The sequence below is a fragment of the Crassostrea angulata genome, chromosome 10 (genome assembly GCF_025612915.1).
Source record: "Crassostrea angulata isolate pt1a10 chromosome 10, ASM2561291v2, whole genome shotgun sequence".
Taxonomy (NCBI): Eukaryota; Metazoa; Mollusca; class Bivalvia; order Ostreida; family Ostreidae; genus Magallana; species Magallana angulata.
In genome coordinates, this window is record NC_069120.1 from 38672306 (window position 1) to 38695473 (window position 23168).

The following is a 23168-nucleotide window of genomic DNA, read 5'->3' on the forward strand; positions in this document are numbered from 1 at the left end:
ATGTTTTCTATGTTGTTTTTTCTTCCAAATTGAAACATCGTAAACAAAACATTAACCCAATGAAATTGGTCTATTTTGGAAAAATAAACGTAGTGAACTTTTAAAACATTTGTTCTTTAAAAGAAGAAAACAAAAAATATGTATACATTAATAAAATGAATTAAGATTCAACATCGATTGCCAAAGAAAAACAATTGTTGTTTTTACAAGTCCTTGAAAATTTGAAGAAGCCAATTGTTCCATTACATTTGATAAAGTAGCTGTTACAATTCAAACATTATTCTGTATACATGTATTCTGACACGTTTGAAAAAATACACGTGTCCCTCGGGCCAAAGAAGACCATTTGGAGGTTGAGTGGTACTACACCAGATATTTTGGTAACGATCTATAAAAGAATCATCTTTCCAAGAACTAATAGTAATAGGTTTCAATTCGTGAAATTTCTATAAGTAAAAATCATTATTTTGTGAAGAAAATCATTAACTACATGTATCGTGAGATTCAAGTTGACTTGACAACCGACCACTTGCACTCGACTACAAGTGCAGTGTGGTACAAATCAGCCCAATGTGGTGAGTGCAACATTCAACATAAAAATATGAATCTTCTTCCAAAGAATGTTAACGTTAATTTTTGTTTTGAAAGTATGGAAACAGTAAAATCTTGTGTAGATTCAAATGTATTCTGTTTCATAAAGTATGATAAACTTCCCACACCCCTTTAGCTTTACATCTTTATAGGAAACTAACGAAAGCGGATTAACAGAGCTCAATGGTTGGGATAATTTTAGATGATATTATTCTCTTTGAGAAGAAAAGCTCTGTATAAAGAGATAGAAAAAATTCAAACTTACAAAATTGATTATTTTTTCTTATTTCGATAATAGTATATGGCTGCTACAATTATCTCATCCTATAGTATATGGCTATTACAATCATCTCATCCAATAGTATTTGACTATTACAATCATCTCATCCAATAGTATATGGCTACTACAATCATCTCATCCAATAGTATATGGCTACTACAATCATCTCATCCAATAGTATTTGGCTATTACAATAATCTCATCCAATAGTATATGGCTACTACAATCAAGTCATCCGATAGTATATGGCTGCTACAATCATCTAATCCAATAGTATATGGCTATTACAATCATCTCATTCAATAGTATATGGCTGCTACAATCACGTCATCCAATAGTATATGGCTATTACAATCATCTCATCCAATAGTATATGGCTGCTACAATCACGTCATCCAATAGTATATGGGTATTACAATCATCTCATCCAATAGTATATGGCTACTACAATCACGACAACCAATAGTATATGGGTATTACAATCATCTCATCCAATAGTATATGGCTATTACAATCATCTCATCCAATAGTATATGGCTGCTACAATCACGTCATCCAATAGTATATGGGTATTACAATCATCTCATCCAAAAGTATATGGCTACTACAATCACGACAACCAATAGTATATGGCTATTACAATCATCTCATCCAATAGTATATGGCTGCTACAATAATCCCATCCAATAGTATATGGGAACTACAATCACGTCATCCAATAGTATGTGGCTGCAACAATCACGTCATCCAATAGTATATGGCTACTACAATCATCTCATCCAATAGTATATGGCTATTACAATCATCTCATCCAATAGTATATGGCTATTACAATCATCTCATCCAATAATATTTCGCTGCTACAATCATCTCATCCAATAGTGTATGGCTACTACAATCATCTCCTCTAATAGTATATGCACGTGATGGCTACTACAATAATTTCATCCATAGTATATGGCTACTACAGTCATCTCATCCAATAGTATTTGGCTACTACAATCATCTCATCCAATAGTATATGGCTGCTACAATCATCTCATCCAATAGTATATGGCTGCTACAATCATCTCATCCAATGGTATATGGCTACTACAATCATCTCATCCAAAAGTATATGGCTACTACATTCATCTCATCCAATAGTATATGGCTACTACAATCATCTCATCCTATAGTATATGGCTACTACAATCATCTCATCCTATAGTATATGGCTACTACAATCATCCCATCCAATAGTATATGGCTACTACAATCACGTCATCCAATAGTATATGGCTACTACAATCATCTCATCCAATAGTATATGGCTACAACAATCATCTCATCCAATAGTATATGGCTACTACAATCATCTCCTCTAATAGTATTTGCACGTAATGGCTACTACAATCATCTCATCCAATAGTATATGGCTACTACAATCATCTCATCCAATAGTATATGGCTGCTAAAATCATCTCATCCAATAGTATATGGCTACTACAATCATCTCATCCTATAGTATGTGGCTGCTACAATCATCTCATCCAATAGTATATGGCTACTACAATCATCTCATCCAATAGTATATGGCTACTACAATCATCTCATCCTATAGTATGTGGCTGCTACAATCATCTCATCCAATAGTATATGGCTACTACAATCATCTCATCCAATAGTATATGGCTACTACAATCATCTCCTCTAATAGTATATGCACGTGATGGCTACTACAATCATCTCATCCAATAGTATATGGCTACTACAATCATCTCATCCAATAGTATATGGCTACTACAGTCATCTCATCCAATAGTATATGGCTACTACAATCATCTCATCCAATAGTATATGGCTACTACAATCATCTCATCCAATAGTATATGGCTACTACAATCATCTCATCCTATAGTATGTGGCTGCTACAATCATCTCATCCAATAGTATATGGCTACTACAATCATCTCATCCAATAGTATATGGCTACTACAATCATCTCATCCTATAGTATGTGGCTGCTACAATCATCTCATCCAATAGTATATGGCTACTACAATCATCTCATCCAATAGTATATGGCTGCTACAATCACGTCATCCAATAGTATATGGGTATTACAATCATCTCATCCAATAGTATATGGCTACTACAATCATCTCATCCAATAGTATATGGCTACTACAATCATCTCATCCAATAGTATTTGGCTATTACAATAATCTCATCCAATAGTATATGGCTACTACAATCAAGTCATCCGATAGTATATGGCTGCTACAATCATCTCATCCAATAGTATATGGCTATTACAATCATCTCATTCAATAGTATATGGCTGCTACAATCACGTCATCCAATAGTATATGGCTATTACAATCATCTCATCCAATAGTATATGGCTGCTACAATCACGTCATCCAATAGTATATGGGTATTACAATCATCTCATCCAATAGTATATGGCTACTACAATCACGACAACCAATAGTATATGGGTATTACAATCATCTCATCCAATAGTATATGGCTATTACAATCATCTCATCCAATAGTATATGGCTGCTACAATCACGTCATCCAATAGTATATGGGTATTACAATCATCTCATCCAAAAGTATATGGCTACTACAATCACGACAACCAATAGTATATGGCTATTACAATCATCTCATCCAATAGTATATGGCTGCTACAATAATCCCATCCAATAGTATATGGGAACTACAATCACGTCATCCAATAGTATGTGGCTGCAACAATCACGTCATCCAATAGTATATGGCTACTACAATCATCTCATCCAATAGTATATGGCTATTACAATCATCTCATCCAATAGTATATGGCTATTACAATCATCTCATCCAATAATATTTCGCTTCTACAATCATCTCATCCAATAGTGTATGGCTACTACAATCATCTCCTCTAATAGTATATGCACGTGATGGCTACTACAATAATTTCATCCATAGTATATGGCTACTACAGTCATCTCATCCAATAGTATTTGGCTACTACAATCATCTCATCCAATAGTATATGGCTGCTACAATCATCTCATCCAATAGTATATGGCTGCTACAATCATCTCATCCAATGGTATATGGCTACTACAATCATCTCATCCAAAAGTATATGGCTACTACATTCATCTCATCCAATAGTATATGGCTACTACAATCATCTCATCCTATAGTATATGGCTACTACAATCATCTCATCCTATAGTATATGGCTACTACAATCATCCCATCCAATAGTATATGGCTACTACAATCACGTCATCCAATAGTATATGGCTACTACAATCATCTCATCCAATAGTATATGGCTACAACAATCATCTCATCCAATAGTATATGGCTACTACAATCATCTCCTCTAATAGTATTTGCACGTAATGGCTACTACAATCATCTCATCCAATAGTATATGGCTACTACAATCATCTCATCCAATAGTATATGGCTGCTAAAATCATCTCATCCAATAGTATATGGCTACTACAATCATCTCATCCTATAGTATGTGGCTGCTACAATCATCTCATCCAATAGTATATGGCTACTACAATCATCTCATCCAATAGTATATGGCTACTACAATCATCTCATCCTATAGTATGTGGCTGCTACAATCATCTCATCCAATAGTATATGGCTACTACAATCATCTCATCCAATAGTATATGGCTACTACAATCATCTCCTCTAATAGTATATGCACGTGATGGCTACTACAATCATCTCATCCAATAGTATATGGCTACTACAATCATCTCATCCAATAGTATATGGCTACTACAGTCATCTCATCCAATAGTATATGGCTACTACAATCATCTCATCCAATAGTATATGGCTACTACAATCATCTCATCCAATAGTATATGGCTACAACAATCATCTCATCCTATAGTATGTGGCTGCTACAATCATCTCATCCAATAGTATATGGCTACTACAATCATCTCATCCAATAGTATATGGCTACTACAATCATCTCATCCTATAGTATGTGGCTGCTACAATCATCTCATCCAATAGTATATGGCTACTACAATCATCTCATCCAATAGTATATGGCTGCTACAATCACGTCATCCAATAGTATATGGGTATTACAATCATCTCATCCAAAAGTATATGGCTACTACAATCACGACAACCAATAGTATATGGCTATTACAATCATCTCATCCAATAGTATATGGCTGCTACAATAATCCCATCCAATAGTATATGGGAACTACAATCACGTCATCCAAAAGTATGTGGCTGCAACAATCACGTCATCCAATAGTATATGGCTACTACAATCATCTCATCCAATAGTATATGGCTATTACAATCATCTCATCCAATAGTATATGGCTACTACAATCATCTCATCCAATAGTATTTGGCTGCTACAATTATCTCATCCAATAGTATATGGCTACTACAATCATCTCCTCTAATAGTATATGCACGTGATGACTACTACAATAATCTCATCCAATAGTATATGGCTACTATAGTCATCTCATCCAATAGTATTTGGCTACTACAATCATCTCATCCAATAGTATATGGCTGCTACAATCATCTCATCCTATAGTATATGGCTGCTACAATCATCTTATCCAATAGTATATGGCTACTACAATCATCTCATCCAAAAGTATATGGCTACTACAATCATCTCATCCAATAGAATATGGCTACTACAATCATCTCATCCTATAGTATATGGCTACTACAATCATCTCATCCAATAGTATATGGCTACTACAATCATCTCATCCAATAGTATATGGCTACTACAGTCATCTCATCCAATAGTATATGGCTACTACAATCATCTCATCCAATAGTATATGGCTACTACAATCATCTCATCCAATAGTATATGGCTACTACAATCATCTCATCCTATAGTATGTGGCTGCTACAATCATCTCATCCAATAGTTTATGGCTACTACAATAATCTCATCCAATAGTATATGGTTACTACAATCATCTCATCCAATAGTATTTGGCTGCTTCCATTTTCTCATCCAATAGTATATGCTACTACAATCATCTCAACTAATAGTATATGCACGTAATGGCTACTACAATCATCTCATCCAATAGTAAATGGCTACTACAGTCATCTCATTCAATAGTATATGGTTACTACAATCATCTCATCCAATAGTATATGGCTACTACAATCATCTCATCCAATAGTATATGGCTACTACAATCATCTCATCCAATAGTATATGGCTACTACAGTCATCTCATCCAATAGTATATGGCTACTACAATCATCTCATCCAATAGTATATGGCTACTACAATCATCTCATCCTATAGTATGTGGCTGCTACAATCATCTCATCCAATAGTTTATGGCTACTACAATAATCTCATCCAATAGTATATGGTTACTACAATCATCTCATCCAATACTATTTGGCTGCTTCCATTTTCTCATCCAATAGTATAGGCTACTACAATCATCTCAACTAATAGTATATGCACGTAATGGCTACTACAATCATCTCATCCAATAGTAAATGGCTACTACAGTCATCTCATTCAATAGTATATGGTTACTACAATCATCTCATCCAATAGTATATGGCTACTACAATCATCTCATCCAATAGTTTATGGCTACTACAATCATCTCGTCCTATAGCATGTGGCTGCTACAATCATCCCATCCAATAGTATATGGCTACTATAATCATCTCATCCAATAATATTTGGCTATTACAGTCATCTCATCGAATAGTATTTGGCTATTACAATCATCACATCGTATATATGGCTATTACAATCAGCTCATCCAATAGTATGTGGCTACTACAATCATCTAGATCTCATCCAATAATATGTGGTTACTACAATCATCTCTATTTTAAGGTAAATATGAATGGTAATTGTCGACCATGCACTTAGCCTTCTTAAAATAACATCACTTGAGATTTGATCATAAGATGAGCGATGAGACCCTTGGGTCTCGAATTTTGTCATGCAGACTATCATATAGCGGTCTTTTATAGAAATATTTTCACTGAGAATTTACACCCTATTTTTTCCACGAAATACGGCGAACCCGCGTGTGAATATATGAGTTCCTTCAACGTTTTGAAACTACCTTCAAATGCATCAATATACAAAGTTAAGTTCAGTAAGTGACATCTTATTCTTAAAATCTTTTTAAACATTGTTGGGTCGATCGCAGCCATGTCAATTTTTTTATTTAAACCAGCGCAAATCTATATGTATTTTACATACATAGACTTTGCAAAATGAAAATAAAATAACTGAATTAAAAAAAAAAATTTAAAATGAAAGTTAAAAAATTTTAACCTATGAAAATCTGCTATGTTCATGGACAGCAGAACAAATCAACAATGAAATTATCAACTTCCGGTATCATCAAAGTGAACGCTTGTTAATGTGCTTACTTCAAATACTCAGTGTGTTGTCGAATCAACGGCCTGACGGCGGATCGTTGGTCGCTCTGTCTAGTAACATCCTCATGGTTAATGCAGTATGTTTAAATACTGCCACTCACTTTACTTGAATAAATAAGAGAAAGATTTGAAAGCGATGCATATATGAATAGTTAAAAAAGAACGTATTTGATATTTGGAGCAACAGAATGATTATTACTACAAATATTGCAAAAGGAGTGAAAAAAAATTGAACACAAAGAAGAGCCAAAGCGAGATAACTCTACATTGGACCAAGCGAATGATTATCTACACATTTTCAGTTTCGCTTTTATCAACATTTAACACCAGGAAATGTCTGATTATGATCATGATGATTGGTCGTAATCTGTCAGGGCTGAGTCTAGTTCTATTATATAGGCAAAGAGGGTGGCATCCGTATATAACTGTTTACATAGGAAGTGACTTTTTTTTCTTAAACATCTGATATGAAAATTTTCTTTTTTAAAAAATCGACTTTCCATCTTGATTTCAATCATGATTAAAATTTATCTGTGGCAAAGCTTGACTCAGACAGGCACTAAAGTGTTAAATATAAGGGGGGGCATTGTTTTGTAGAAAATTTAAATTAATAGACTGAAATAATAATGTTAATAGGTGCGTGTCAAAATTAAATCAAAAACATGTGTATTATTATCAAAACTTATAATATATTAACATTTCTTTGCTTACCCTTTGTGTCATCACAATTTTTTTTTAGTAAGATGCATCCAAATTACTTTATTATACCACGAAACATATTATACTTTTGATATATCAAATGTGTACATATTCTCCTCTTTTTCTAAAAAAATCAGATCGCGTTTATATTACTATTGATAAAACCATATTACCGTTTACTATAGTACATGTATCAAGTAAAAACCATTCTCTCTGAGCATCAAGAACCTTTAAAAACTGCACTCGTTCTATTATTTAGCAGATTTTGCATTAAGTCAATAGTTATTGAGTGTATGTTTATAAATAACGTTGTTAAATAATTACGTTTGCATATTTCAGTAGTATAATAGGCATGGCCTTTTTCGTGATTGATAAGCTACATGTACATTGAACAACAGAGAGAATGCATGAACTGACGTCCAAATAAGATGAAGAAACTTCCATTTTTGAATGAACTGGCTATTTCTTCTGTATTGTATTATTAACAATAACGACTACGCATATTTATTCGACAATTTGAACCCGAATATATCTATTGTTAGTTTGTTCTTGCTAGAAATGTGGCAATCACTGCATAAACAAAACAAACAATAACACAAAAAAACGTATGTAACGCATTATGCAATTCATTCTATTTTCCGTACTTGCATAAACCACCAAAGAAAGAAATTAATATTAAACCCAAGTCTTACTAGAAATAAGTAACCATACTGCACCATTTTGAATGATTAATTTTCTACATCACATGAAACAATTTTTTATGACAGTGCTCCAAGATGCTTTAATTAGGCTAGATGGTCAACATATACACATAAAGTAAAGAACATTTTAATTTATTACAACTTTAAAATTTGAGTTCTTTTTAGGGAGATTTATAAAGTCTATAAATGGCCATGACATCCTGTTGAGCCCTCTTAATCAACCGATTTGACACCTGGTCGGCATCCAAGCAACGGTCAGGTATTTTTTTAATGCTTTACATGTGTGACAATTATACAAAGGAAAGTGAATATGATAATACTCGAGTCAAAATAATTTCAATTCCATCATTTTATTCAAACAACAAAAAATATGGTGAAACGTACAAACATACGAAAAAATAACGACTCTTATAAAATTTTGTTTGGACGTAAGAAACTAGAAACAAAACAAAAATAATGACAGAGATATCCTTGAAGTGGAAGTAACAATACTAGATGCAGAAGGAGAAATATAAATGCAATCACACGTCATATAAAACCAGTCACACAAACACATCTTTTTTTAACAATCACGTGACCAAAAAAAAGGCTATAGGGGCCCAAGGAAATAGACTTTGAGTATCTTTTTCCAACACCGTGCATACACAGGAAATGTTGCCCACAAATCCAGATAATTTATCCAGATCCTTCATCACAGTAATATTCAGACGGCTTTAGGTATCAGAAGTGTATATTAGTTGTTCATAAGGCAACAACAAAGCAGCGCAAAGCAACCTGCTACCAGGCAACAATCTTCTGCCGATTCTTGATCTCGCTGCTGTTGAGTTTTACCTTCGTAAACATATCTGAACAGAAAAAAACAAGTTCTTATTCGCATTAAAAATAACCCCTCAAATAATATTTGCTACTTTTGGTTGTCACTAACAGTGAATTTTATGACTGCTGCTTTTTTTTCTTTAAGTTATGACTCCATCTGATAAAAAGAAGTTAAGGTTGCATCAGATAAGTGTTGTTTTGTTTTGTTGCAATACATACATTTTTTAAAATAATTGATTCTACATTGTACAACCGTTGTAGACTTTGAACATTGTATCAGTTACTCGTTTGCCCATTATACCCCACCTGGTACACGTATTGTTTATGATATTCGATCATGAAAAATTGGTACTATAAAAAATAAAAATTATCCATTTTTGATTTAGAAATGGACACAGCTTGTGAACATGTTACAGTATACGTTATTTGCACACTTGTAAGCATTGTAACTCCGATATGAATCCCTTTATTTTGATTAATGTTTATATACGAAATCTTCAAACAGGTGACAAAATTGAAATAGTGTTTTGTGCATGCTACCACCATTGCATGATTTAACATATTTTGAAAACTGATTAATTAATCATTATGGCATATTAAACGATATTAACATAAAAATCAACATGAAATAAAAACATTCAAAACTTACACTGTAGTGGGCTGTTGTTGGTATGTTGGTTGCTGTTGGTATGGGGGATATCCCCCTGCTTGGGGTCCATTATATCCATTATATCCCCCTGCTGGTGGTCCAGGGTATGCCCCTGCTGGTGGTCCAGGGTATGCCCCTGCCGGTGGGGGGTTCGGTCCGTAGGGTGGGGGATTTTGTTGGTATGAGCCTGCAGGTGCTTGGTAACTCATGGTATAAATGGACTCTTTTGTTCCTTTACACCACTAAACGTTAAATAAAAGACAGTGAAGTTGCAGCAATATCAACGAATAAATCATTTCCTTATGTCTTATGATGAATTGCGCAATAAGTTTAAAGTTCAACTATCATTTTATCGCTGTAAAACACGTAAAAGACAAATTAGAGAGTATCCATATACGAGAGAGATGATAACGACTAGATTATGATAGGCAGAGGTAGAGTACTTTAACAGTAATAATAATGAATATCAACTTACCGGGATAGTGTAAACAAACTAAAAACGCACGCGATAAAGTTTGACACCATGTGACCATGCGTCTTCTTCCTGTCATAGTCAGCAGACGATAAATTGTCCACGTGACATAAATTATCTCACTTCCCGAATCCAAAGTAGAGAAAAATCTAAATTTGTTTAGGATATGGTACTTGTAGTCATTTTAACTTGGGAAATAATCTTATGCAGATGTATTTGTGAAAAAAATAACGTCAAAGGGACGCACCATTATTTGAAACGCGTTGATTGTTTGAACAAATATTTACCAGCTTTTGACGTTGTAAATAAGCTGGCTATTTATGAAGAAAATGAATGATACTTTCACTCAAATTAACTTGTTTAGCGAGTTTCAATATATACATATATTTAATCCGCAAAAATATTTTCTATAGCAGTTTAAAAATATCTATTAAAACATATTCTATATTTTAACATATTACGATAATATTTAATAGTTAAAGTTCAGGGTTGTATTCTAAACATTGTATTGAAAGGCTAAATATATCTGTAAAAAACAAAAAAGGTTGTGCACAATCAATAGAACATCAAATGATACAGAAATACATACTCTATGTAATAAGATTCCAGTCGTTTTTAAGATATCAATGCTAAAATTATACTGCAGAATAATAAATAATTGAAATTTTATCTTATGACTGCTGAACATGTTTCCTTGTTTAGATCAATCTCTGTTACATTAAATAAAACAACCAAAATAATCTGAGCGTTTTTTCCTCCGACTGTCTAGTCAACTTTGAAGGGCTTTCCTAAAGACGGCAACGCTTTTTATGAAAAAATGTAAATTTACTTATGGTTAAATTTACATTGCGTCGCACGCTTCAGTTATTCTAATATCTGAGCGATTCATAAATATTAAAATCAATATTTTTATGAAAAAAAATATATTTGATTATGGTGATATTTTGCTGGTCATGGCCATTATAAGACTTGGGGTGTAGAGCCCTGTATAAAGATATACAAAAATATTATTCTACACCTAAATATTTGAATTTTTTTTACTAAACGTTGAAATCATGGCTAAATCATATTTATGTCAAATTACATACAGGAATGACCAATATGAACAATTCGCATAATTCATAATTTAAGATCAAATCCAAGTAAATTGATCTCTTGCTGGGGTATGCCATTAGGGCCTACGTGAAAACATATACATGTATTTGCAAGCATATTGTGTTATTGAAAGTCGTATCATGTTATATCGATAAGTTCAAGGACATGTTAGTTTGAATTGTTAATGGTTAGACCAGATCCGTGCATATGCATATCTTATTCCAGACAGAATTGAGCTAATCACGACGAGAGCCCAAAGTGCAGGGATACACTACATTAATATACAAGTATGTGCTTTTCCATTAGTGTCTTTATTTATTGATAAAAAAAAAACAACCTGAGAAGAAACATGTTAATAATGAAGAGTTTGAACTCTTTACTAAATTATAAAAAGAGCTTTGCAACGGTTACGACCTGACTAATGCGTTACCTTTGAAATTTGTTTTCCTTTTGATTCATCTTCAGGAGAATGGCGAAAGATCTGGAACCTTGGGGCTTTGTGGTAGCCGTTTCGGCCTTTATGATCCAGCTTTTGACCTTCGGTGTCAGTTTGTCATTTGGTCTGTACGTAATAGAACTACAGAAAGAATTCCACAGCGGACTGTCTTTGATTTCGGCTATTGGCGCTATCAACCTTGGAGTACAACTTGGTGCAGGTGTATTTAATTAGTCATTTTTATCTACTTAAGTAGCAAATTATTCAACGATAAGAAGATATTTGATTCCAATCCTGTGGAATCTCTAAAATTCGCGTGGACCAATTTTCGTGGATTGCTTAATTTTTACAGGTTCGTGTGGACGTAATTTCGTGTATTATCTTATACAGGGTCTACCAAAAGAAGTATGACTTTATAACCCTGATTTATTAAATAATTCAAGGAGGATGTTATGCGTGGATGAGAGGTGCCCACGAATTCTACGAAAATTGAGCCATCGCAAAATCTAATGATTCCGCAGTAACTATTTAAATTCTTATTTTTTGCTAAATTGAAATGTGTTATGATAAAAGAAATATCCGTTTAATTCACATTATTGTATTATATTGAAATAATGATATTTTGTTAAGTTTTCAATATCTTGTTGTCGCAAAGCATCAAAGATTGAATAGGGTCAGGTATATACTTATTTTGGGTCCATTCTATAAAAAAAAACAATGCAACATTTCCAAAGTTTTCAGGTCCCCTTGCAAGTTTTCTGATGCAGAAGACTTCGTACAGTAAGGTGTGCTTACTAGGAGCTGTGCTAAGCAGCATCGGCTTATCGGCTCTTCCATTCACCCCAAATATCCCCTACATGATAGCGTTCTATGGTATCATTACAGGTAGCTGTGATAATTTGCTTATTCATCAGTTTAAATTTATGATAAAGTAATCTATTTTATTTTTTTGGGGGGGGGGGGGCAATATTTTCATTTGGTTTTTACTTTTGTTTTCATATTTATTCTAAAACTATCCTTGAAGGTGACTTTACATTCGTTTTCATATTGACACACATTGATTTCATAAACATTAATTCTAACAATATTGTTGAAGTTGATAATATATGTCGAATACATATACGAGTAACTATTTCCACATTCAGTGAAATAACTAGAGCAGAGCTCGTGGCAAAGCCACGAGTAGGTCTTCCGTTGTTGCTGCGAGTTGAAAATGTATGTGATATGGTGTCAATAAATTATAATGACTAAACTTTCAGTTCTGCTTTTGTTATAAAAATGTGCTGTGATTGAAAGCCTGTATATAAAACGTGTTTTGAAAAAGAAAGAAAGAAAATGTTTAAGGAAAACTATCTGTCGAACACAGTTTATGTAATCGTTTCAAACATTTTTTTAAAAATGAGATGTTTAATGGGGAGTTAAATTTTCAGAGGGTAGCAAGCATTGTTACATGTACTCATGATTCATGTCAGGAATTGTGTTTTTGGTGAGTTGATTTTAATCATCTCTCCTATGCAGTTACTCTAGCAAACCGAAACTGAAACTGTGTTTCCACCTAAGCACAAATCATCGCCGCTGACAAGACTTCGTTCTTGAAAATAATCGATAAATTCGATGTTATATACGCTGAAGCATTTTTTAAAGGAAACTTATTTATAAATACCTTGGAAATAGTCAGATTTTTAATGGTACGAACAATTAGAAGTTTTTTGTAGTCGTGTGTATTCCTACGCCAGAGTTCAATATATAGTTTCGTTCAACCATCGGCTGTCTCCTTACATCTCCGGCAAGTAGAGAGTCAGTCTATATTTAGAGGTCGCATCATCAAGCTATCACGTGACCTGGTATCTCTTACTTGTCGGAGATTAACGGAGACAGCCGAAGATCTGGTTGAACGAGACTAGAGTTCATTATTGGTTGGATCCATACAATTTTTGAAATATTTGGAATACCAAAACACAGTTTGATGAAATCAATTCTATTTCAAAATATAACACAACATGATTCATTAGAGGTTTCCTCGAAATTCTTGTCGGAAAAGTCAGAGAAATCATATTATAAAAATGTGCATAATTTAAATGCAGATTACAAACTACTTGCCAAGCAAACTAGCATATCGTTGATTTTAAAATAAATAATATTCGATAAAATCAACTCCCGTCAGTACATCAGTACTTTGATTTAAAAACCGAACCCGCCTACAAAACACGTAACCTTTTCTGTAAGATAACTTCTTTATTTAAAGATATTTCTAATTTTTTTAAAACTATGTGCAAGTTTAGAATTGTTGCGTGATGACAAAATTTACAGACCCTGAAACGTACTACTACACCAAAAACGTGCGACTTACGTGCGACAAACGTTTCGTGTAGACCGTTTAGCGTTTCGTGTGATTGTGAAGCGTTTCGTGTAAACCGTTTACTGTTTCGGGCAAAGCGTGTAAATTGTTTCGGGCAAAGCGTGCTAGAACCGCGTGAAACATTCATCAGATTTCATTTGGAACTCTCTGACAATTTAATTGTTTCAAAATGGCGCCCGTGTTTTACATTACTTTAAACTGTTTGTGATTGGCAAAACTCTTTTGTACATGTAGATATTTTAATGAAAAAAATTCTACAAGAAATGATGAAGCTTTTAATAGGCATTTCCTCCAGAAAAGTTGTTACGTAGTGTTTTGACTGACTTTTGTCCATTCAGATTGTAGAAGGCGGAGTTGAGACAATACTGGTCGTGACTTAATTTGAGAGAGAGAGCGAGAGAGAGAGAGAGAGAGAGAGAGAGAGAGAGAGAGAGAGAGAGAGAGAGAGAGAGTTAACTGGTTAATGGAGTAAATTATAGATGACGCAGATGAGAGAACTATCTATCAACAATAGTTATCGTATAAAGTGAAAAATCACGGTCTATAGTATGTCCCAAGTTATTGTTTCCATCAATTTTTGATGATTTTTAATAAAAATACACATACCTGTGAAAGAAACACAACTGAAATTGATGAAAGGGAATATATCAAGATATCTTTATTGAACAATTTTCACTCATAAAATTTCACAGGAACGAAAACAATTTTCTTACGGATATTTATAATGGGAAATGTTTACATCTTTTCTTCATTCCGAAGTAATCGGGATACCTCGCGCAATTTTTTAACGTTATCATCCGGGCTTATCAATGGCTGATGCAATGCAAAATTCCTTTAGACTTTCAATATTGGGATGTGTATTGAAACCTGAAGCGGTAGAGGGGGCGTTTCAACACATAATCTGGACATTTTTCATATACATGTAAGTGGATGAACGTAGTTTGAGCACTAAGGTATTTACTATTATTGAATCATATATTGAATATATCAAGCAAAAAGTGGTGGAAGAAAAAACTCGGGACATAGTATAGTATATCTTATAAATTTATGAAACTTTGAAGTGTTTTGAAATTCTTTAACCAGGGAACAACGATATCTAGATATACATCAGTAATAGGATAAGGTAATGTCAAACATCGAAGACTGTACGAATATTTAAGAAACTGTTTTTATTACAAGTGTTACCGTTAATAATCAAATCAAAGTTTGACGAATCTTTCTGGAATTAAACATAGGTTGTAAATTTACTTTGTATAAAAACTTTCTTCATGGTTACTCAGTGTGAAACATTCTTTACCTTAGACGTTTTACTTTTCCACTAAGCATCCGCCTTCGTTGCCTTTCCTTTACACTACATCTAAATTCATCATGTTCATAAGTGATCATTCGTTCGCATTTCAAAATATTTAATGTCCGTATTCTCGGACTCCATGCTCGGAAATTTAGTTGGATATAAGCTACGTCATTCTTATCCATGTGCATGTTGTCGACGGCGCGCGGCCGAAGAAATTTTCACAATCGTTTTTAAAACGCTTTAAAGTTATACAATATAGGATATACATGTAATTTTTATATACAGACTTTAATTAATTTGTTTGCAAGTTTATAACTAATGATTATTCCTTTATCGGCACCACTTATAATCTCTCTCTCTTTTCTTTCTCTCATTCAAGTCACGAGCGGCAATGTCTTAACTCCGCCCAGCTACGATCTGATTGGACAAAGGTCAGTCAAAACATTAGGTATAAACTTTTCTGGAGTAAACCCATAAAAACGCTTCAATGTACTTCGCTGTAACTTAAACGATCATGTTTTTATAAGCATATATATTTTTTTATTTATTTACATCGATAACTCTTACTGAGACCATTTGACTGTGTACAAGCAGGACACATAACCTCGGACATCGGGTGTCTTCTGCACCTGGCTGAACCTGTCAATCAAACTCTGTGTATTTGTTTTCATTGGATTGTCAAGCGTCTCTTTTTTTCTGTCAATAGCCAATGGAAAATTAATGACTTCAAGGTAATCGGAATCAGTATTTGATGAAGCATACAATTTAAATTACAAAAAATTTATTAATTATCTGAAAATTATTCAAACCACTGTTAACGGAAAACAAAGAGTCTTAGAAGTAATTAACACACAGGGATTTGCCTACAATGTACACAGTCATGCAATTACTAGTAATTATTATGGGAATCTTTACGCATGGTATTTAATTCGAACAGATTATAATAATCTATACACTGTACGCCGTTACACATGTACGAAGCGCCGGTAATATATACGAATATTGAGTCAAAAAATTAAATCATTTTTATTTCTTGTTCTTTTCAATACAATGTGAAATTACTTTCAGAAAAAAATTCCGAAATACTAATTACAACTTTCTTTTTTGTGTAATCATTTGATTTTTTTCTGAGGTACATGTATATATATGTACAGAACATACTTATTTACGAATGATACGACATAGGAAAAAATAATCGGTTGTTCGTAGAACATTTTTATCTTACGAATGTGATTAATTTAATTTTAAATATTTTTTAAAAATTATCAATGTAAATAATATCAGGTGTATTTACTGTTTGTGTTTTTACATCGTAATCTCTGAAACCAATAAAAATACTAATGTTAGCAGAAAAATCAAATCCCGCCGAATACTGAAAAACCGATTTCAGTTTGCAATCATACGGATTTTATTTTTGGTATTGACTATTGAGTTACGGTAACTTTTTTTCTGGATGATTTTATTATTTATTATTTTATGTAAAAGCACAATGTCAACTGTTACTCAATTATATAACAATTGATGACCTGGGGATATGTGTGCGCTGAAGCGACACAAGATTCTCGGTCGCACGTGGCGATTGAATTTACACAGACTGACCGAATAAACAAACGGGTAGGAAAGTGAAACAAAATGTTACACATGAAAAGAAGGCACCAAAAATGATTTTCGATAGATCTTGACAATTAAAAAAATCCAGCGCGAACTCCTGTCAGCGGGACGGGAGGGGGGGGGGGGGCAGCAATGAGTTCGCTTCTACAAAGAAACGAACGACCATGTAGAAAAACTACAGAGGGGATTAATATGTGACCGATAGAATCTAATCTAAAGTTGTTTAAAATTCATGTGAAAATTTTTTTTAAAAAAATCATCGAATGCCTCAATTCAGGACATTTTTTTTTATCGTGCTAGCACCTACCGCAAACATGTTACATGGAACTTTGATTATAATTTGATTTTTAAACTACCTTGTACGCTATCTATAAATCAATGCTTAATCAACTGTACAAGTTTAATGAATTTATCTTTTCATCTTTCTTTTCATCCTAAACGAATATACTAGTTGAAAACATAATAAAATGTAGTTGTGTCCGTGCAAAATATGAAACATGAACGCGTGATAAGGTACATGTAGAAGAACACGAACCGACCGCGGATTACTTGTCCACTCGCGCCGGTTCTCCTCAGCCATGTGCGAGGGACGATCACCATTTAAAGCTTTACTATTTGTGTGTGTGTGTGGGGGGGGGGGGGGGGTGATTTAAAACATTATTTGTACAGTGTTTAAATATTTTACATTAACAAATTTAACTAACCATTAATTTATGTCTTACAATGTGTACGATTTGGAGTAATATCGCTCATTAATATTCATTTACACTCAAATATTCATTTACACCCAAATGTTCAATTGAATAAATACAAGATGGAATTCCCGTTTTTACGGCTATATTAACTCAAACACGTTGATATGCATGTAAGTGTGCGTCGCGGTGTGAGAATCTTGTCTATTAAATAACCGCTTAATTACCGCTAGGTAGTGCAGCCGTGGCTGATCTCATCGGCCGTGGGCGAAGGATATATTACGTAAAGGTACATGTACAACGCACAGACAGGCACAGCTCAGAACCCAGGAAGATTTGAAAAGTTTGCAGTATAATGAACATACTCTATCAAATAGAAGTTATTTATTTTAAACTTAAAACCCATAATTGATCTGTGTCTATTATTGCTTTAGATTGAGAATGACATTGCCTTTATTAATTAACTGAACGATTTCTTAATTGACACCCAATCGTTTAATCCATAAAAAAATTATGTGTAATCAAAACGAAACCAATTCTTGAGTTCGCGGCTAAATAAACTCATACATGTATATGAGAGACACAGCTCTCGTGTATTAGATAACCGCTGACCGCTAGGTAGTCCAGCCGCGAGCATGGTGACCGATATTCTCGGCCGCGGGCGAGGGAGAACTTACGTAATGGTACACATACACACAGCTCTGATTCAAGGTAGATTTTAAATGCATGGAGTTCATAAATAAAATGTAATGCATAGAGTTTTTTAATTCCATATTTTGTGGTTTACTAGAAAAGAAAAAGAATGTTTTGTTTTCCAATTGCCGTTTTTAATGATTGTGCACTATAAGAACTTAGCAACAATGACTTAAACTCCTAAAAAAAGGCATGTACTCCAACAACAAAAAAATATTCTAATAAACTATTGCCTCCTGTATAAACCAGCATACTTTCTGCGGCAACTTTATGCCAGTTGTACGCACAAAGACTTTCGTTTACTTGTCAAATGAAAACAGGTACATGTCAACATGTAAAGCTTTTTACACTCATACTACACAAATCACTTACAAAATAATATTGTTACGACCTTTATGAGATCCCAACAAACAACTTTTCCAGCGACAACCATATCAAAATCCTAACCGTTTTTGAGTTATAAAGCAAACACTTTTAGGGGCTATTGGCCCTTAATTTAAGGATCCAGCCCTTTTTTATTGGTGTCAAATAAAAGCCCTTGGTATTCTGCACAACTTTTATTCTACATGTTTTAACAAATTATTTTTCGTTTAAAAGATATAAAGGAAAATATGTCTAAATTTTTGCAATTTTTTGAATCCTGTTTTTTGACCCCCTACCTTTTTCTAAATAAGGAAAGTAATCGAAAAACAAAAACCGATGTGCACCACTACAATGTCTCTGCTATTCAAATTCGTTGGATTCCCATTCCCTGCTATCATAGTCTCGGAGCCTTTGTCTGGAAACAAAAGGCCCTAAAAATTTTAAAAGGGGAATAACTCTTTAACGAAAAGGGAATTCTAAATTTTATGAATTGCTTAAGATAGTGTTTTGTAAAGTACATTAGCCCTGCAAATTTGAGCAAAAACCGTTCAGAAATGAGCAAGATATGAAGCCTCAAAGTTCGCGTCTAGGAAACAAAAAAAAAAAAGAAAAATAAGAAAAATCTTAACCCGCACAATAATAGAAAGGTCTTCCGTTTCCAACGGAAGACCTTAATAAACAGTAACATAAATTCACAGGCAAAAAGACACTGATTGTTTGATAGTTTGACCATCACAATATGAAATGACATGAAACTGTTATCCAAAGCTAAATTGTATGCGGGTGATTTTACAGAATTTCAATACCCATAAACTTGCTTCTGGTTTGTACCTATGTACAGGGATTTACCAATCCAAACTTTTGATTATTGAGCAGGCTTTGGAGACTGTTTTCTATACGTGCCTTCGCATACCCTTTCCGGATTGTGGTTCCCTCGACACATGGGTCTTTCTACGGGATTGGTCACTTCCGGTTCCGCTCTTGGTGGCATCTTATTTCCAATGATGATTAAAGTGATTATAGAGACGTATGGATGGCGTGGGTCCATGTACATTCTAGCAGCTTTTAATCTACAGACAATACCATTGTCAGCATTACTAAGAAAAGCGCCGATACAAAGGCAATGGGAAAGAAACAAGAATTATCTTTCCAATCGAAAAGCTACAGAAGAAAAATTCGGGGGAAAATGTTATGATGAATACGTTGGAGACCCAGTTTTTACTATCATGGATTCGGTGGACCGGGAAAAGAAACATGAAAAGCACCACAAAGTTCAATCTTCGTTTTTCCGTTTATCTAGAAATGTCTGCTATCATCTTTATATCATAAACGGTACAGTGTGGAGTGCCTTTTTTGCGGCCATCGTTCTTATCCTACCGGACTACTTTGTAACAGTTGGCCTTAATCGCAGCGACACGGCTTGGCTGATGTCGCTTCAACACATATTTTCATTTTTAGGTTGCATAGTTTCTGGCTTTGTTAGCAGCCATCCTAAAATCAACAAAGTGGCCCTATTGGTGTTTTCTAATTTTGTTTCTGGAATTGTGACTTTTGCTTACACGTACCATGTACTGCAGACGTTCTCTGGGTTTGTGGCGTTATCCGTCTTTGGGGGACTAAGTTCGGGGATATACCTTGGACTGCTAGTAGTTATTTTAGCAGATGTGGTCGGGAATGAACTCATTGGGGACGGAATGGGCCTATTGATGTTTGCATCTGGCATTGGAACCGTTGCTGGACCACCTTTGGGAGGTAAAATATATCTTTCTATCAGTGTTCTTGGAATATAAGACTTTGAAGTATCAAACAGGCAGTAGAAATTGCGATTTTTTTGGAGGGTAAAGCTATCCGTTAAAAATAAAATTTAGTTACATCTCATTTTGAAATCTTTTCATGCATAACCTGAAATGATAAGACGCACAAGTTTCAAAAATGCAGTACGAATTGGCAATTTTTTTATACAAATGTATAACTTTTTGGTTGTACGTTAAAAAAAATTTAGATACAACTCAATATCAAATCTTTTTAAATTTCACAAATATTCAGAAAGTATAAGATCTTAAAAGGGTATGGTCACGATTTTGGTCAAATTTTATTTCTTTCTTTTTTTATTATTGTTTTCAATGCTTTAATAATGTTTACTAATGATCAACAATAATTTGAGTGTCAGTCAAGGAGATATAACCAAGATACAGAGGTCATAATTTTTTGTCATGTAATCGAGGATCGTGCCATGTTTTTGTTTACATTGGTTCAATATACCAGTAAAAGTTCCCTTTAAAGCTGATTTTTTCCCTGCTAATTCGTTTTGATAGTAAATAATCAGTTCGTAGCGTTTGTCACATTCATGTTAGTTTTCTTTTCAACATACAAAATGTAAAGAAAACATGACCTGAGCTTTGTTTACAAAACAAAGAATTCTGAGCTCAGTATTTCCTTATAACTCGACGACTGACACTCAAATTTTGGTTGACTATTAGAAATGCCTTACTTGAGCTGTGTAAACATTAAAAACGGAAAAAAAAATTTAACGAAAAGGTGACTATGTATTTTGACATTGATACATGTAATGTGTTCTTCAACATCAAAATTTTGAACATACCAAAAAAGTGACTTCATTTTTTTTTTAAAGTGACATCGTATCAAATTTAAGTATGGCTGAAAATTATAACAGACTCAATAATAGATGTCTTATTGACATAGAATATGAGCTTTCATAATTATCAAGATCTTAGTATGACTATCATTTTGGTTTTAATAAGGTTAAATAAAAAAAGAAATGAAGGAAACGACTAGAAAATGTTTTCAATGAAAAATACAAAGGACTTATACTTGTAATCTTTAACGTCTGCAAAACAGTTGTTAATGTTCTCAAATTTGGATTTAGGTAACCTTGTAGACGAGACTGGTTCCTTTGAATCTGCGTTTTACTATAACGGGACAGCAGTCCTCTTGGCGGGAATAGTTTTGGCACCTGTGACCCTTAGAGGCCTTATAAGGAGAGGAAAATCGAGAAAATATTCGGTCTCTTCGTTTACCAAACAGGACCCATCACCGAGATAATTATCTGTATAGCATAGAATATGGTTATGTTTTTATTAAATGGTGGATGTCATGACGGTCTCATTTCATTTGTCAAACGTCCTTGGAATACAAAATTGTTTATCTGGAGAATAGATTCTCTATATGAAATTGAATCAGTTAAATTTAATGCAGTCCTGCATAAAACTATCAGAATGGTTATGAATTATATTTCATTGGATGTAAGATAAAACATTAAGTGAAAATATAAAGTTAAAAACACGCGAAATCAATTCTAAAGTCTTGCTTACTTTCTAAATGCATATTTGTGAATTTAAAAAAAAACCCAAAACATCTTATTATGGTATACATAGTTTATTTATATCATTTATTTGGATTTTTTAGAGGAGTGAAGATTCGTGAAAGAAAAAAATAAATAGTGGGGACTGGAAAGCTGAACCATTGACATTAAATATGAGGGATCATTTTCTTTGTCTTAGCCGAATACATTAATGCTTACCATACAACGTAATAGAAACACTATTAGATTACTACACACTTTTCAACAACAAGCATTCTCAGATTATTGTATAACCAATACATGTCCATTACCTGTACCCCCAACTGTCGTATTATGACAGTTATGTCTGAGGAAAATTCAGTTAAATATTTTTTTTAAAGGACAAACTCGATTTCTTCATCCTTCATGAGTGCATTTGGCTAAATAGGTCTATCGGCATTCATTGATTTTGAGTACGAGAGATTTTCAAAAACTTAAAACCTGTGGATTAAATTTAACGCAAGTAGAAAATTGCTGTTTTATATAGAAGGGCGCACTCAGTAGGGTCTGCATGAAAGTGCATACTCCTCTCTTTTCCCACTTTTTTTTATTTGAACACTATTCGTTAACAAGCATTCTGATAGTATTGCACAAGCAATACACGTCCCC

The 23168-nt window shown here is 33.7% G+C and overlaps 2 protein-coding genes across 5 annotated transcripts; one reads left to right on the forward strand and one right to left on the reverse strand.

Moving 5' to 3' along the window:
- Positions 1–9049: 9049 nt before the first annotated feature.
- LOC128166324 (cysteine-rich and transmembrane domain-containing protein 1-like) lies at positions 9050–10802 on the reverse strand. 2 transcript variants are annotated; one of them, XR_008241148.1, is made up of 3 exons: positions 10659–10802; positions 10184–10425; positions 9050–9563 (listed from the first exon to the last, which is right to left on the reverse strand). XR_008241148.1 is itself a non-coding variant. In XM_052831422.1 (2 exons), exons 1-2 carry the CDS (start codon positions 10390–10392, stop codon positions 9452–9454), a joined length of 321 nt encoding a protein of 106 aa, XP_052687382.1. In that variant the 5' UTR covers positions 10393–10609; the 3' UTR covers positions 9050–9451. The 2 variants fall into 2 exon arrangements, 1 of the variants encoding a protein (XP_052687382.1); XM_052831422.1 differs by lacking the exon at positions 10659–10802 and having other exon boundaries at positions 10184–10609.
- Positions 10803–11901: 1099 nt separating this feature from the next.
- Positions 11902–22499, forward strand: LOC128164390 (monocarboxylate transporter 7-like). Of its 3 annotated transcripts, none has more exons than XM_052828180.1 (5): positions 11902–12037; positions 12216–12406; positions 12928–13071; positions 20075–20950; positions 22086–22499. In XM_052828180.1, exons 2-5 carry the CDS (start codon positions 12220–12222, stop codon positions 22259–22261), a joined length of 1383 nt encoding a protein of 460 aa, XP_052684140.1. In that variant the 5' UTR covers positions 11902–12037; positions 12216–12219; the 3' UTR covers positions 22262–22499. The 3 variants fall into 3 exon arrangements, with proteins under 3 accessions (XP_052684140.1, XP_052684142.1, XP_052684141.1); XM_052828181.1 differs by lacking the exon at positions 11902–12037 and adding an exon at positions 12577–12706 and having other exon boundaries at positions 12350–12406; positions 12921–13071; XM_052828182.1 differs by lacking the exon at positions 11902–12037 and having other exon boundaries at positions 12267–12406; positions 12921–13071.
- The last annotated feature ends 669 nt before the right edge of the window (positions 22500–23168 follow it).

What these genes read in the sequence shown, in the direction of transcription:
- LOC128164390 (XM_052828180.1), top strand. Translation starts at nt 12,220, where the DNA reads ATGGCGAAAGATCTGGAACCTTGGGGCTTTGTGGTAGCCGTTTCGGCC. An exon ending in TGGAGTACAACTTGGTGCAG is followed by an intron (nt 12,407 to 12,927) that starts GTGTATTTAATT and finishes CAAAGTTTTCAG; the next exon opens with GTCCCCTTGCAAGTTTTCTG. An exon ending in TGCTGGACCACCTTTGGGAG is followed by an intron (nt 20,951 to 22,085) that starts GTAAAATATATC and finishes ATTTGGATTTAG; the next exon opens with GTAACCTTGTAGACGAGACT.
- LOC128166324 (XM_052831422.1), bottom strand. Translation starts at nt 10,392, where the DNA reads ATGAGTTACCAAGCACCTGCAGGCTCATACCAACAAAATCCCCCACCC. An exon ending in CAACAACAGCCCACTACAGT is followed by an intron (nt 9,564 to 10,183) that starts GTAAGTTTTGAA and finishes TTTTCTGTTCAG; the next exon opens with ATATGTTTACGAAGGTAAAA.